Here is a 17752-nt window from a genome sequence, read left to right on the forward strand (position 1 = left end):
TTTAGTTCCTCATCCTGGCCATGTAGATCATAGTATACCCCACCACTATACTCTTCCCCATTAGAGATGGTATTTCTATCCATAAGATTCTACTGTGCATTTTGTTTCCTGCAGTATTTTTATCCTGTTTTGACTCTATGCCATCTTTAATACATAGCACCACCCCTCCCACAAGTATGACCTGCCCTACTATTTTGCATAATTTTTACCCTCATAATAGTGTCTCATTGGTTATCTTCGAGAATCTCGGCGGCCATTTTGAATCTCGCCGAGACCGTCGGAAAGCATTGAGAAGCACGGAGAGCAGCGCGATGGGCAGGAAAGAGGGGGCTCTTTCCTGCCCCGACGTCACTAGACCACCAGGGAACATGGAATCCTGTAAGTACGGAACGGAGGTCAAAAAACGCTACCTTCGGACTATAAGACGCACCCCCCATTTTCCTCCCAAATTTTGGGGGAAAAAAGTGCGTCTTATAGTCCGAAAAATACGGTACTTAAGGTTGGAATGATAAAACAGACATGGGTACTGAACAAGTGAATAGGAGTTATGAGTTAAAAGCAGCCTCAAAAAGGTAGGCTTTTAGCCTAGATTTGAAGACGGCCATGTTGTTAGTACCCATACATCATGATAGCTGACTCCTCCTCAGCACTATGCCTTAAAAATAAAGAAATGATTTCAACAAAAGAAAGATGCCTCTGGCCTCTTATCAAGCGGCTCCTGGTGCGGTAATGCCAACAAAGCCCATTCACTTTGAATGGGCTCCATCAGAATTGCTGCACGGGAACTGCTAGCACAGCTAGATAAAAGAGGCCCTATGGTAGATAATGTTAAACAGAAGTAAAGATTAGGAATAAAAAAATAAATAAAAAAAAAGAATGTGGTATGAACAAAGAGCAATTGCTGCACTGGTAGGGTTGACACATGGCTAGCCTCAAGATAGTGTCTCTTAATGTTGATGGTGTGCCATCCCCCATAAAGAGAACTAAAATTTGGCAGGCTCTCAAGAGGCAAAGGACTGATGTAGCTTTCCTTCAGGAAACACACTTGGGGAAATCAGAACGTCTTAAATTGAAAAAGGATTGGGTGGGTGATGTATATTTTGCAGCGTATAATGGAAGGCAAAGGGGAGTAGCTATACTGGTAAGAAAGGCTAATTGCATTTAATATGCACAGGATGTATCAAGCCCCAGAGGGATGATTCATCATAGTGGCGGGATCCCTACAGGGCATTAAGCTGACGTTGTGCAGCATTTATGCACCTAATATCTACTCCCATAAATTGTTTAGGCTGCTGATAGCTAAATTGGCAACTTTTGATGATTATCCTCTCATTTTGGGGGGTGATTTTAATATAATCAGTGACCCATTGATAGACTGTAGACCTCCAAAAAAGGTGGGCGAGGATCATGGTGAGAAAGGGGTGAAACCTTGTGATTAAAGAAGTAGAACTTGTGGATGTCTGGCATTTTCAGCACTTGGATGAGCGTGACTATACTTTCTTTTCGCACCTGCATGGAGTCCACGCGCGCCTTGACTATATGCTTGTATCTTATTCAATGAGCTCGATAACAGCTTGGACAGGAATTGGAGAGCCAGATGTATCGGATCACGCTCCAGTGTGGATTGAGGTGGAGTGGGGGGCGGGGAGTGGGCCAGCCCGATGGCGCATGAATCCGGTGCTGTACTAGGATAGGGAGTTCTGCATCTACTTACGACAGAGTTGGATGGATTACATAGCTGACAATGAAATCCAGTCTGTGGGACCTCGAATTTCCTGGGAGGCGGTGAAGGCGGTGCTTCGTGGCAAAATCATCTCATATACAGCGTCTCAGAATAAGCGTCAGGAATCTCAGATTAAGGATCTCATAGTTCAATTTAGGGAAGCTCGCTGGGCTTTCACTCTCTCCCCCTCTGAGGTTATGCGGAAGGCTTATGCAGAATGTAGGAAAAGGATACAAGAGGTGTTGGACACTAGGGCGATGTACAACATTAAGCTGTACAAGTACAGATTGCACCAGTGGGGAAATAAGACAGGTAAACGTCTTGCGTCTTTAGTAAAGCAAAGATCTGCAAAAAGCTATATCAGCAAAATAAAGGGCGGGGGGGGGGGGGGGCTGCTCGAAAGGGCCTAAAAGATATCCAGGGCGAGTTTGTACGTTTCTACTCTTCCTTATATATAAGGAAGGGTCATTCTCTGAAGACAGGTGCAAAGAGTTTATTGATAAGTTGACTCTTCCCTCTTTAACCAAAGACCAGCAATTGCTGTTGAATGCACCATTGCAGGGGAAAGAGATCCAGCGACTTATCAAAAATCTGAAATTAGCCAAGGCCCCAGGCCCAGATGGGTTGGGAACGGAATATTACAAAATTTTACAGGATTTGATAATCCCTTCCTTCATTTCTATGTGTGAAAATGTGAAATCTACGGGTAACATGGGTCTTATGTTAAATCATGTTCACATTACGGTTCTCCCAAAACCAGGAAAGGATGCAGAGATGGTGGGCTCTTATAGGCCTATTTCTTTGCTCAATCAGGATATTAAGATTCTGGCGGCAGTGCTGGCGGCCCGGCTGAGTGCAGTAGTCTCCCATCTGGTTCATACTGATCAAGTGGGATTTGTCCAGGGGAGGTTTGCATCTGCTAATATCCTAAAAGTAAGCCGCATTCTGTTTGAGAGGAAAAGGAAGGCAGGAGACACAATCCTGGCAAGCCTAGATGCAGAGAAAGCATTTGACAAGGTGGTGTGAGAATACCTGTTCTGGGTGCTGCAGCACAATAGGGTCCAAAGGGATTTTCTGAGTTGGATCCGAGCCCTATATAGTAATACAACTGCTTAGATTATTATCAACGATTCTCTTCCAGAAACGTTGTCCTGTAAGGGAGGCACCAGGCAGGGATGTCCTTTGTCCCCCCTTTTATTCATACTAACATTAGAACCCCTAGTGTCCAGAATCCGGCAAGACTCAACTGAAAGGGCACTCAGTGGGGTGGGGGGGGCAGAGTACAGGATTAATTTATTTGCGGATGACACGCTCTTGTTGCTTGACAATGCTTCATCTACATTGCCACGTGTAATGGACATCTTTAAGGATTTGGGGGCATTCTCTGGCCTCAGCATCAATTTCGGGAAATCGGAGGCACTCCCTATTAGCCATCCATGTGCTAGTAAGACCTTACCAGACTTCCCATTGTCTTGGGCTCGTGAGGGCATCAAATATCTGGGAGTTTACATAAGCACAGATCAGGCATGGGTGTATAGGAGAAACATATCCGACCGGCTGGAAGTGGTTAAAAAGTTTTGTCATCAGTAGAGGGATCTCCCATTGAGTTTTATGGGCCGAATAGCCTTGGTCAATATGGTATTGCTGCCCAAGCTACTTTATCCACTTCAGATGCTACTGCTGTGGGTTTGTAAGTCTGAAGATAATATGTTTAGGGGTCTGGTGGGATCTTTTATTTGGCATATGAAGCAGCCACGGATTTCCTTTGCCAAGTAAACCCATAGTAGAGTGCAGGGAGGCCTTCAATTGCTGAATTTGAGGGCCTATAATGTGGCAGCCTTAATGCGCTGGATTCATGAGATCACTCGGGAACGGGATTTTTGGCCCCTGTTGATTTTTGGGGGAGTTGGAGTGGACACAATGACCCATTTGCTGTATTAGAAGCGTGGGGGGTGAGAGGGGCAAGAAAAGAGAAGAGGAATCCATATATGTTGGCCCTGCAAGTGATGGAGAGGGCACGGAGGGATGATTAAAGGACCCAGCCCATTTTTGACGTTGTCGGGAAACGCTGCTTTTCCTGCAGGGCTGGGTGCATCAGTGTTTCATGCTTGGAGATGGAAAGGCTGCAGATATTTAGGGCATCTTAGACAACTGGGGGGAGACGCGTTTCCATCCTTTGACCAGGTTAAGGAGGCTTGGGGGATCCCCTATTCTCAGTTCTTTGCCTATCTTCAAGTGAGGGACTGTGTGCTAAGTGAGGAACGAAGGCATCGGCTGTCAGAGTGCTTCACGCAATGGGACCAAATCTTTATGCAAATACCTTCTAGCCTTAACAAGCTGTCACAGTGGTATCGATTGATTCGGGACAGTAAAAAGGCCCATCATATGTCGCAGTTAGTGGAGGTTTGGAGTGTGGATACAGCTGAGAGTATTTCTGAGGAGCGGCTGGGTGTGGTATTTGGTGGCCTTCACAGGGTTACCCCAAATGCCGCCTTGCAGGATATTCAGTATAGGATCTTATATAGAGTGCACATCACCAAGGAAAAAGGGAAGACTATGGGATTGTGGGATGACAATGTGTGTAACAAATGCAAGGCGAGTGTGGGCACTTTTTTGCATTCCTTTATGGAGTTCCATCTTTACATTCCCTCTGGGCTGGTGCACTGCACGCTATTGAAGATATTCTGCAATGCGCAGTAGAGTGGAAATATTCAGCTGTGTTGATGGGTTGCATGGACTCACTCCGAGAACAGGGGTTGGGAGATGCCCAATGCAAGTTTCTCTGCTGGCAAAGAAATGTGTCTTACAGGCATGGGTTAACACCAAGCCCCCATCTATAGCCATGTGGAAGAGTTCTATGCAGGAGATGGCGAATTGGGTTCTCACCTCGCTTAAGTTTACCACCTCTTTGGGGCAACGTCAGTATCGGGATCTGTGGGGGAAGGCGCTTTCCATGCTTCTACCAGCGGGCCCTACGATTGAAGCGGAGGATGTCATCATGGACAGACAGTGAGGGGGGGGGGGGGGGGGACACTGGGCGGGGGGAAATGTCATGGAGGCAACGGGCAATTACAATTTACATGGTATGTATTGCTTTGTTGTGTCGCAAGACTTTAAATGCTCCATAAATGTTTTATTATGATTGTTTCCATTCATTAATAAAGATATTTAAAAAAATATATATTAAAACTCAGGGTGCATTTTAACTTACTTTCTGCACCAAGAAATTCTAGATACACATGGATCGGAAAAGCAGATTATCAAAAATCACTGCATTCACTTACTTTTTGTTTTCTGTTTTCTCTGAGGAAATGGAGATCTCAGGCACAGTGTTTTCAGATTCTCTCTCCTTCTGCTCTGTCTTTTTGATCGCTGGTTTAGGAGTGGCAGAATGGAATAAAGTACCTTGTGTCTAGGGGAAAAAACAGTAATTCCATTGCTATTTTAGCTTGTCAATTAGAACACATCCAGTAAAGAAAAAATACTGTATTAACCAAAGCCAAACTGTCCATTAATTCCAATATAGAGGATCAAAGCAAGAGGCAGACGTTATAAGAAGGCAAACAGTCTTTATTTAAAATTCAAAGGCTCCCAAAGATTTAAACATGTGTGCCCAACATGGCCATTTTTCGCCTGGAAATGGCTGCATCAGGGGCTCAGCTGCTGAAAAAAAAAAAAAAAAAAAATCAAACAAAAAACATAAAAACATGTAAAACCAAATGCAAAACAGAGAGTTACATACCAAAGATTTAAAAATTTTCATTTAGAAATGACTTCATAACAGTATAAATCAATAATCATATAAATATATGAGATAACTACGAATTTCACATAGATAAAAATAACAGTTAAAAAAAAACAGCTTAAAATGAAAAAGGACAAAGGCTTATCCAGCTGGTGGAAAATTACAAACCTCACAATGTTTGGTCCCAGAGATAAAAAAGGTTAAAAGCACTGAAGTGTAAAAAAGAAAGTTCACCACATATAGGACAAAAAACAGTACAAGGTGTGCAAGCTGCTTTCGCCAGGATGGGCATGAGGACGGGGAAAGAATGTTGGCAAGACAATTGACTGGTTTAGACACCACCTTCGGCAGGAGCTTAGAGTGCATGCAGAGGACTATTCTGTTATGATGAAACTTAGTAAAAGATGCACCACTACTAAGACCTGAAGCTCACTGACCCTACGAGCTAAAGTAACAGCCACCAAGAAAACGATCTTCCAGGTCAAGTACTTCAGATGGCAGGAATTCAGTGGCTCAAAAGGAGCTTTCATCAGCCAGGTGAGAACGATGTTGAGATTCCATGACACAGGTGGAGGTTTGACAGAGGACTTTGACAAAAGCAAACTTCTAATGAAGCGAACAACTAAAGGCTGTCCTGAGATAGGCTTACTTTCTACTCACCGATAAGCACTAAATGCACTAAGGTGAACCCTTACTGAGTTGGTCTTTAGACCAGACTCCGATAGATGTAGAAGGTATTCAAGTAGAGTCTGTGTAGGACAAGAAAGGGGATCTATGGCCTTGCTGTCACTCCAGACGGCAAACCTCCCCCATTTAAAAGAATAACACCCCATAGTGGAATCTTTCTTGGAAGCCAGCAAAACCCGGGAGACACCCTCTGAAAGACCCAAGGAAGCAAATTCTGGGCTCTCAACATCCAGGCCGTGAGAGCCAGAGACTGGGGGTTGGGATGTAGAAGCGACCCCTCATGCTGCGCGATGAGGGTCGGAAAACACTCCAATCTCCAGTATCCTTCGAAGAACAATTCCAGAAGAGGGAACCAAATCTGTTGAAGCCAGTAGGGTGCGATCAGAATCAAGGTTCCATGGTCGTGCTTGAGTTTCAACGAAGTTTTTCCCACTAGAGGTATCGGAGAATATGCACACTGAAGGCTTGCTCCCCAGTGAAGGAGAAAGGCATCTGACGCTAGCTAGTCTGTCATGGGCCTGAAGCCTGGAACAGAACTGAGGGGCCTTGTGGTTGAGTGGCAAAAAGGTCCACTGAGGGGATGCCCCACGCTCGGAAGATCTTGTGGGCTATGCCCATGTTTAGAGACCACTTGTAAGGTTGCATTATCCTGCTCAGTCTTTCGGCCAGACCGTTGTTTATGCCTGCTAGATAAGTGACCTGGAGAAACATGCCATGACGGCGTGCCCAAAGCCACATCTTGACGGCTTCCTGACCTAGAGGGTGAGATTCGTGCCTCCCTGCAACCTGGTTGCCTGTTTGAATTAGAATAATTTGATGGGACAGCCGATCTCTAAAAGCCTTTAGAGCATTCCAGATCGCTCTGAGCTCCAGGAGGGTTGATCTGAAGATTCATTTCCTAAAGGGACCAAGCTCCTTGGGTTTGAAGCCCATCTACGCGAGCTCCCCACCCTTGGAGAGATGCATCCGTCGTCAGCACTCTGTGCAGCTGAGGAATTTGGAATGATAGTCCCTAGGTCAGATTGGACCGAATTGTCCACCATTGAAGAGAGCGTACAAGCTCCGGGGACACTTGAATGACATCTTCTAGACTCCCTGTGGCTTGATACCACTGAGAAGCCAGGGTCTATTGAGCAGATCTCATGTGAAGACATGCCATGAGTGTAACATACACTGTGGAAGCCATGTGGCCCAATAATCTCAACATCTGCTGAGCCGTGACCTGCTGCAATGTGCGAATCCTGGACGTGATGGAGAGAAGCTTGTCCGCACGCATCTCCAGGAGGTAGGCTCGTAATTCTTCATATTGAGAAGGACTCCTATGAATTCCAATTGTTGAACAGGATGGAGATGGGACTTGGGGTAGTTTATCACAAACCCTAGTAGTTCCAGCACCTGAATACTCCCGAGCACCTTCCTCCGAGGTGCTCTTTAGCAACCAATCATTGAGATAAGGGAACACATGAACTCCCAGTCTGTGTAGTGACACTACGACTACTGCTAGGCATTTTGTAAAAACCCTGGGAGCTGACGCAAGGCCAAAAGGCAACACAAGGTACTGAAAGTGATATGTTCCCAACCTGTGAGCTGGAAATATCGGGATGTGAGTGTATGCATTCTTCAAGTCCAGAGAGCATAGCCAATTGTTTTCCTGAATCATAGGAAGAAGGGTGCCCAGGGAAACTATCCTCGGACCAGGAATTTGTTCAGGGCCCTTAGGTCTATGATGGGATGCATCCCCCCCTGTCTTTTTCTGTACAAGGAAGTACCTGGAATAGAACAGAATCCCTGCCCTTCCTCCCCTGGTGGAACGGGTTCAACCACATGGGCCTTGAGAAGGGCGGAGAGTTCCTCTGCAAGTACCTGCTTGTGCAGGGAGCTGAAATAATGAGCTCTCAGTGGACAATTTGGAGGTTTGGAAAGCAAATTGAGGGTGTATCCGAGCCAGACTATTTAAAGAATCCACCGATCGGAGGTTACCAGAGGCCACCTTTGGTGACAATATTTTAAGCTCTCCCCCCCCCCCAACCAGCAAGTTGTCTGGAATGGACACTTTGATAGAAGCTATGCTCTGCTGGAGCCAGTGAAAAGCTTGTCCCTTGCTTTTGCTGGGGAGCAGCAGGGGCCTTAGGTGCACGCTGTTGATGAGAACGAGCGCGCTGTGGCTGAGCCTGAGCAGGTTGGCGAGCCACAGGGGTGTACCTACACCTAGAATAGGAATAGGTGGCACTCTGCGACTTACCAAAAAAACTCCTGGATGAGGAGGTAGCTGCAGAAGATGTCCAGTGGGAGAGAGAAGACATAGGTTTGATGTGCTGCTTAATCTGGTCAGCGACCTCTTCAACCTTCTCTCCGAAAAGATTATCCACCCAGCAAGGGGCATCCGCCATCTGCTGCTGGACCGAATGGTCCAGGTCAGAAACATGCAGCCATGAGAGTCTGCGCATTGCTATACCTTAAGCAGAGATTGTGACACACCTTCTGCTGCTTGACCAACTGGTGAAAAGGTTCGGCCTGCTCCGGTGAGAGTACATTGACCAAGTCCCGCATGTAAACGCTCGTGAAGAGCTGGTAAGACTGAATACAGGCAATGAGCATAGCATCCTGATACATCTTTCTCCCAAAAGAGTCCAGGATTCTAGCTTCTCTGCTTAGGGGAGCCGAGGCATAGTCCCTAGAAATTCTGGGTTTTTTTGAGAGCAGCATCCACCACCATGGAGTCATGAGGTAACTGAGACCTCACCAACCCAGGCTCCCCATGGATCTGATATTGGGTATCAAACTTCTTAGGGACCACAGGGACAGACAGAGGGGACACCGAGTTCCTAACAAGGACTTCCTTGAATACCTCGTGGAGAGGAGCCGTCACTGCCTCCTTAGGAGGGGAGGTGTAGTCCAGGACCTCGAGCATCTTGGCCCTGGGCTCATCCTCCACTTCTACAGGGAATGGGATGGCCTCAGCCATTTCCCAAACAAAAGAGGTGAAGGAGAGGCTCTCCGATGGAGGCAGTCTCCTCTCAGGTGGAGGGGAAGACACAGAAGGGATCCCTTTAGGACTCATCGGAGAAGTACCTGGGATCTTCCTCCGATTCCCATAAGCGTTGTTCTTCGGTGTCGGACAGTACTTCCCTCAGGGATGTCAGAGACTGAGCCCACCTCGACGTCAAGGACTCATGCCCCTAAGAATGGCGTTGAGGATCCTGTTTCCACCTTGACTCTGGCGAAGCTTCCTCCACCGACATTGGAGTACCGGACTGGGTGGCAATTGACATCAGAGGCGCAAGTGGCGCCGGTGTCGGAGACCACACTGTGGGCTTGGGGCCAGGCGGGGCTGCAGCGGAAGGCAAGGCAGGCGCAGGCACCCCAGATGCATCAATCCCTCCAGAAGATCTAGAAGGAAGGCCTGGATACACTCATTGAGAGCCGCCATCAGTAAAGGCTGAGGGACCAGTTGGAGCTCAGGTTGCCAAATCTCTCGGGTGTGGAAGCAGGATCTCTGCTGCTGGGAGAGATACGCACTGGCACCTCTTGAATGAGGGGAAGTGATCCTTCAGGCGTCGACACTTCTCGGGGGCCAAGTCCCTCGGCGTCCCGGAGCTCCCGGCACAGTGCATCGAAGGAGATCAGTGACGGTGCTTCTTGGTCTTCGCCTGATGCATCTCACCCAAGCTCCTTGGTTCCCGACGAGGATGACATTGAATCCTCACGTCTCCTCGAGGTCGGATCCGACAAAGGACGGTCTTGGGGGGCCTGAACAGCAGGAGGCCTCGAGGTAGGTGGAGACCCACTCGATGCCTCACTGCTCCCAGTGTCTCTAGGTCTCTCAGCAGCCATTCCTACCTCAACTCCCGATGTTGATACTTCCCTCGACGTCAACGACCTTGACGCCGAAGAACTGGACCAAACTCCAACAAGTTTCTCACGTTGGGCTTCTTGGGAAATGTGGGTCCTCTTCTTCATACAAAGACAAAGGACACAATTTGCCGGGCTATGGTCGGGCCCGAGACACTGAATACACCAAGAATGCGTATCAGTACCCAAGATGGTCCAATTGCATCAATACAATGCTTGAAGCCGCTGGGAGTCTTCGATGACATGAAAGGAAAAAATGGCTTAGGCAAAATCCAAAGTCGCAATTGTGCCTGAAAAAAAGAAAAAGGCACAAAAAAGAAGGGAGATCAGTCCGAGCAGGCCTGAAAGTGGCCTGCACCAAAAAAAGAAAGGAAACTTAAACACGGGCCAGAAAAACTAAGCAATAAAGGAATTTTTTTTTTTTTTAAACAAAAGAAAAATTATAACGAAAAATACAATGAAAAAATAGCGCTGAAGCACAAAAAGGCTCTATCCCGGGCACACGTGAGGATCAATGAGCAGAATACTGCCGTTGCTCACACGGAGAAAAAAAGAACTGAAGAAGCGCGGTTGCGTTGCAGGCAGGAAGGAACTGTGCACATGCTCATTGGGGTGCACCTCATGCTCCAGAAGGCTCTCGCAAACTTTGTTGCTGGCTATCATGTCGACCCCGGGTGACATGGATCGTCTACCCACTTGTGAGAATGGTCTGCTTGTCTTCGGAGAAATGTTTTTACTGGTAAATACCAGTTGTTTTTATTTGCATTTACTGTAAACAAGTTCTTAATTTGTTTGTATGCTCCTTACATTAATTATGTGCGCATCGTATGTTCAGTATGTATAGGATAGGGTGTCACAGCAAGTTTGTTTTCTCAATTGCACACAGAGTAAGGAGCATGTAAGTAGTTGTTTTGGTTTTGCTTCAAAGTTTTCAGAGTGGTTTTGTTTTTTGTCCTATGTATGGTGAAACTTTATTTTGTACACTTCAGTGCTTTTAACCTTTTTATCTGTGGGACTAAACATGGGTGAAGTTTGTAATTTTCCCCCAGCTGAGTAAGCCTTTATCCTTTTTCATTTTAAGCTTTTCTTTTAACTGTTACTTTTATCTATGAAGTTCTTAGTTATTTCATTTATTTATATGATTACTGATATATAGAGTTATGAAGTCATTTCTAAATAAGATGTTTTTAAAATCTTTTCTATGTAACTCTCTCAGTTTTGCATTTGGTTTTACAAAACTTTGTGTGTGTTTTTCTTTGCTTATTTAGTAACTGAGCCCCTGACGCAGCTGTTTCCAGGCAAAACATGGCTATGTCATGCACAAATGTTTAAATAAAGACTGTTTGCCTTCTTATAACATATGCCTCTTGCTTTTATCCTCCTGTATTAAATACAAAAGCACAGAAGCAAAGTCTCTGAAAATGGACACGCATATAGATGAAAAGTTCATCTAAAAGTACAGTAAAACTGTTATGGAAGAATGTGTACCAGCTACCCAGACATTCAATCTTGCAGCAAAAATGTGCTAACTTTTCAGCAACTTACAGCAATTCTATGGAGGTTGCACTATAGCTTAATTATGACTCTTACCTAACCCCTCAGTAGGCTGGACAGCAATTATGTGGTATCTGACATCTAGGGCTCAATTGGAGGCTGTCCACACAGATATTAAAAAGACTCCTAATGCAGCTAAACGAAAACTACTGTAAATGAAAGCATGCTTCAGAATTTGCAAATTTAACCTTTACAACAGCTACATATGGGCAAGAACCTGTGATAATTCCCAGAAATCTGAAGAACTGTTTGCGACAAATTTTTTAGAGGCAACAAAAATGGGACTGGAGTTCTTTCTTGTATCAGCACATACCAAATGTTATTTATTGCATATTTTGGTGCCTTCATGTATACATGCCAGCTTTAAAACAATCTAAAAAACCTGGTTTTGCCCTGAGTCCTTGGCCACACCACTGTCCTCAGTGACTGACATGAAAAATACTCATTTTAAAGAGTAGGATCAGAAGAATCCCTACTGTAACAGCAGTACAACTTTCAGCTCTTATTTGAAAGATGTGTCAGTTCCTAGCACAGCCCTTGATCATCTGCTGCCATTTATGCCTTACCTGAGTATAGGACTGGCTGCTACATTTTATGCCCCATTTTCATTAGTACAGTCTCACATATTTTGAACATATTTAAAAAAAATCCTCTGGGTATTCTAGCACATTTATATCCTACCTTAACGATCCCAGACAATGCAAAATGCAATTTATAATGTATAATATAGTACATAATTCAAAATTCAATGAATAATCACAAAACAAAGTTGTTAAATACAACAACCACCATAATCAATACTCTAGCACAAAACTGAAATCAGTCTCTATTCATGCTAATTAATAAAACTAAAGCACTCCTATTAAAATCATTCCAATAACTAAGTATCAACAAGCCTCAGTTTATCCCATACATAGCCCATCCTCCTCCTGACTCCCAAAACTGGCTGGTACTAAATTAAAACCAATTTCTCTCCTTATTATAGAGCAACTCAATGTAATAGCAAACACTCTCAGAGCTAACAAACTTTTCCATTTCAGCACAACATCCTGGAAGTGACAAAATGAGTTCCTCTTGGTTGAAATAATAGGAAAAAGTGGTCGAGAAGCTCACTTACCAACTTGGACTTCGGCTTTGTCATCAGGGGCTTTATGACAAGCATCTTTTGTTTATTTGTTGCGTGGTTGTTAGGTGGTGTTGCTTTCTTGGTAAATTTGTTCATGTTATCCAAGATATTAGAAGAAACTGAACTTCCTGAAGTTACCACACCCGTTTGATCGGAGGATACCTACCATAATGAAGAACAGCATTTTATTTGTCCATAAATTGCAAGGGTCTTTTTATTTTATTTACACTATGCAGAACTACAAGAGTTTATTAGTGAATAGTTACAAACTAACTGTGAAAACCTTCTATAATTTCAAACACACTCACAAAATTCTTACCTTGAAGGGATTGACACGTCCTTGGCTGCTAGATATAGTTGCACCTATCAGGAATAAATGATTTTCAATTAAAATAAGTCAAAATGTAAATAAGTCCCTATCTTTCAAAAACATGATGGTAAAGTTTTAATCTGGCTGATCAACTATCAACTGTGCAGTGAAAATATGATGAAGACAGGAAAAAAATAGCAGCCAGCTCTTATGTCCCTAATTGTTATTCCACTAAATAAAAAGTTTTTCTTAAAAGTATTCAGTACACCATGCTGTTCTTTCTTACTACATTTACTACAGTCAGCAATTCTGCTTTAAAACTGAGATTCAGGCTCCAAGTCTATTTATTCTGTATTACTTACCAGATCTGACAGAAGGTGTTTCTATTGAACTTGCATTTTTGCCGAGTGAATTAAGCCCTTCAGAAAAATAATGATTTACATCCATTAGGATTAATATTGCAGAATAATATTCATATTTTAAAAGATAAAGATAATGTCACTGAGCTCTTCTTCAACAATTAATCTACTTCTCAGTTAAAAACAACTGAATACAGCCTAAGAAATTACTCAAATTAGAAGTCTGTTGACACAGTACTTATGGTAAAACACATTTCAGTGGAACAGGGGACTCATGTCTATTATTTACAAAGGCGTGTTAGTACTGCGCACATGCAATGCACGCCTAAATGAGACTGCAGCCAGGCTAACATGCCCCCCTTGCGGTAATTTTAGATTTGGTGCATGCCCATAATGCCTGGATGATTTATTTCCTCCCACATGCATCATTTCTGGCAGTAATCGGCAGTTGGCATACGCTGACCAGTCACCACGCATGTAGTGCATGAGCCTTTACCACTACTTCAATGGGTGGTGTTAAGGGCTCAGGCTGGTTTTGGACACGCACTTGTTTCAGTTTTACCACATGCCCTTTTCCCATCCAATTTTTAAAAAGCCCTTTTTTGCAGACACGTTAAAAAACTGGCCCGGCGCGTGCCCAATACACGCACCTACACTACCACAGGCCACTTTTTACAGCGGCTTAGTAAAATGACCCCTATGTTGCTGTATGACATCCCCCCCCCCCAAAAAAAAAAAAAAAGTGCATTGGTCAGCAGAAGGTACCTGTCCTGTGCTTTAGAGCTGCAGCTGTTTTCCTTTCAGGAAGAGAGAAAAGCCCTGAGGGAAAGTAACCTGCAGTGCCATAGCCAAATACCTTCAGGGCAAGATGCACTAAAGACTCAAAGCCCTTTCCTTACCGATTCCCTTAGCGAATCAGTAAGGAACAGGCATGCATCAAGGAATAGGAATGCAAATGAGCTGCTCGTTGTAGCTCACTTGCATTCTCTATTCTGTCATTAAACAGTCAGCCAGTCGAGCATGCGCAGAGCAGCCAAGCATTATGCTGGCTGCTCTGCGCATGCCAAATACGCCTCCGTGTGCCGCCCGAAGACGCCGCACTGCTCACCCCCTCCGATGCTGCTCGACAGAGGACAGTGCAGTTGAGGACGCCGATCCCAAAAAAAAAAAAAAAAGTCCATTTTGGCCCCCTTAATAATAAAAACGTCGTCTTTGGCAGTGCTTCACTCAGCTGAGACCTGGAAGTCTCTGAGCCAATCACAGCACGTTCAGCTCGGCTAAACGCGTTGTGATTGGCTCAGGGACTTCAAGGTCTCAGCTGAGTGAAGCGCTGCCAAAGACGACGTTTTTATTAAGGGGGCCAAAATGGACGTTTTTTTTTTCGGATGGGCGCCCATTTTGGCCGCCCCCCCCCCCCCCCCCCCCCACAATAATAAAAACATCTTTTTGGCAGTGCTTCACTCAGCTGAGATACCTGGAAGTCTCTGAGCCAATCACAACACGTTCAGCTCGGCTAAACGCGTTGTGGTTGGCTCAGGGACTTCCAGGTCTCAGCTGAGTGAAGCACTGCCAAAGACAACGTTTTTATTATCAAGGGGGCAAAATGGACCTTTTTTTTGGATGGGCTTCCACTGCAATAATAAAAACATCTCTTCTGGCAGTGGTTCACTCAGCTGAGAGACCTGGAAGTCCCTGAGTCAATCACAATGCGTTTAGCCAAGCTAAACGCGCTGTGATTGGCTCAGGGACTTCCTGGTCTCTCAGCTGAGTGAAGCACTGCCAAAAAAGACGTCTTTATTATTGAAGGGGCGGAATGACGGCCAAAATGGACGCCCATCCAAAAAAAATGTCCATTTTGGCTGTCATTCCCCCCTGCAATAATAAAAATGTCTTTTTTGGCAGTGCTTCACTCAGCTGAGACCTGGAAGTCCCTGAGCCAATCACAACGCGTTTAGCTGAGCTAAACGCGCTGTGATTGGCTCAGAGACTTCCAGGTCTCTCAGCTGAGTGAAGCACTGCCAAGAAACAAGTTTTTATTATTGCGGGGGGGGGGGGGGGGGGTGATGAGCAGGGAAACTTCTTCTTCAGGATTCAGCAGCAGGGTTAAAGACTACGGGGGTGGGGGGGGGGGGGGGGGGAATGATGTTTTTTTTTTATGTGGAGCGTTTTTTTGTTCCCCGATTTTTTTTTGTTACTTTTGGCCAAGTTTTATCCCGCATAGCCCCAACGAGCGGTACAGACCTCTCATTAGATTTTCCAGCGTTAAGGCAATCAGAAAAGGTTAGTGCATCTCATTACAATAGGGTGTCTACACAATTTGTTCATCTGCATTCCGTTTTCGTTAGCTGCTACCATCGTCGGAAAAAAGTCTTTAGTGCATGCCAGGGTTTACTACTTGCTCGTTAAGTTTAGTGCATCTGGCCCTCAGTGTTAATATTCAGTGCCCTGAAGTGCAAGATCCAGCCAGAATGTGCTGGAATCCCCCAGTCTCAGAGTGAGAGTGTGAAGAGTGGAGATCTCTGCACTGAGGGCCAGATGCACAAAAGTCATCAGAGCCGTTCCCTACCAAATTCCATAGCAAATCGGTAGGGAACGGCTATGCATCAAGGAAAGGGAATGCAAATAAGCTACTCGTTGTAGCTCACTTGCATTCTCTAATCCCTCATAAAACAGACGGAGAATCGGCCGGTCAAGCATGCGCAGAGCAGCAAAGCGTTATGCTGGCTGCTCTGTGCATGACGAGGACGTCCTTTATGGACGTCCTTCACTATAAAAAAACCTCCCTCTAAAAAGACGTTCTTTTTACAGGCTACAAGCTAATGTACAGTTCAGAGGCAAGAGAATAAAAACTAACCTGACGATACGGAGGAGCCTTCCAACCCAGAAAATCGGGACGTGAGAGGACACAAATCAAACTGATTGTACAGTGTAAAAGAACATAATGGAAGATCATTTAGCTGGAACCCGGGGTATGAAGCACCTCAGGGCTCACCACATTCTCCATCTTTGTTTAATGTACAAGTTTTTTCGGCTATTATTTTTCAGAGGTAGGAATTACTGTATTACATGCGGATGATACTTTTTTTCTTTGCCCTGTGCTGGAGACTTTGGACAGTATCCTGCATTCCATTAAATATTTTATTTCCTTTACAAATGGGCAACTGGATATTTTTCTTTTAAGGTTAAACAAAAGACCAAGATATTATGGTTTGGCAACATTAAAAAGGTCCCAATCAATTCAGTATCACTGGCACTAAGGTGAAATCTTAAACATTGAAGGTTATTCCAGAGTTCTTGGAATTATTTTAGATTTAAATCTCTCTTTTCATAGGCAACTTGGTGCTTTAAGCAGATTTTCCTAAAGCTCGGGCCATTGCGTGCAATAAGATCGTCCCTATGGAAAGAGAATTTTAGGGTTCTGGCGCAAGTGGTTTTGCTTCCCCAGCTTGATTATTGTAATTCATTGTATTCTCAAATCACTTGCAAATTGAAAAATCGCTTACAGTTATTACAGAACACAGCAGCCAGATTGATCCATTGTTTGGGTAGATTTGATAATGTGCCTAATTTTCAAATCACTTTTTGGGCTGAATGTGGTGGATTTGCTTGCAATCCTCTTCTGGGAGAAATCTTTGCTTTTATCTTATCTTTCAATGAAGAACATTAGGTTAAAATAGATTCTTGAGGATTCATTCCCTTTTCAGGGGGCATGTTATTGGAATGCGCTACCTGTGAATATGAAAATTCTGCCATCTTATCTATTTTATAGGAAGACGCTAAAGGTTTATTTATACAGATGTTTTTAGATTGTAAACTCTTCTGAGCAGGGACCGTCCTTAGTTATTAATTTGTACAGCGCTGCGTAACCCTAGTAGCGCTCTAGAAATGTTAAGTAGTAGTAGTAGATGTTAGTTTTAGAAGTTGTATTAGCAAGCTACTGTACGCTAGCTCTGTGCCTTTATATTTTTCTCTCTACTGTTGAGATTTCTTTTTGAGATCCACAGTGCATCCTGTTAGGAACAACGGTTGGTATACAAGACTCAGATAGAATACAATCTAAATGATACACTAGCCCTTACCCAATGTTCTTACAGGTAGATCTTTTGAGAAACTAGCCCTTGACTGATGTTCTTGCAGGTGACTGTTCTATTAACATTAGAAACTAAGGTATTTCTAGCCAATTAAATGCTACCAGAATTCTCTGTTTTTATCATACTTTCAGGACAACAACCTAAAGCAGAAGTATATACAGCAAACTCATTTTCCACATCTGAGTTAGCACATTCACTGTTATTGTCTCTTTATATGCCTGAAGTATTTATTTACCTAGTTGGTATACACCATCAAGTACATCACCACCTCATGAATATGAACCAAAGCCTCTTTACTCAGTTCT

At 44.3% G+C, this 17752-nt stretch overlaps 1 protein-coding gene across 4 annotated transcripts in view; it reads right to left on the reverse strand.

Annotated features, from left to right (window-relative positions):
• WDHD1 (WD repeat and HMG-box DNA binding protein 1) overlaps positions 1 to 17752 on the reverse strand; it is a 157898-nt gene that overhangs the window by 20118 nt on the left and 120028 nt on the right. For all 4 annotated transcript variants that reach the window (XM_030214282.1, XM_030214279.1, XM_030214280.1 and 1 more), the window contains 4 exons: positions 13360 to 13416; positions 13007 to 13050; positions 12679 to 12849; positions 5008 to 5135 (listed from right to left, as the gene is read on the reverse strand). In XM_030214282.1, the coding sequence (XP_030070142.1) occupies positions 5008 to 5135; positions 12679 to 12849; positions 13007 to 13050; positions 13360 to 13416 (400 nt within the window). The remainder of the gene's footprint in view (positions 1 to 5007; positions 5136 to 12678; positions 12850 to 13006; positions 13051 to 13359; positions 13417 to 17752) is intronic.

Source organism: Microcaecilia unicolor, chromosome 9 (assembly GCF_901765095.1).
Source record: "Microcaecilia unicolor chromosome 9, aMicUni1.1, whole genome shotgun sequence".
NCBI lineage: Eukaryota > Metazoa > Chordata > Amphibia > Gymnophiona > Siphonopidae > Microcaecilia > Microcaecilia unicolor.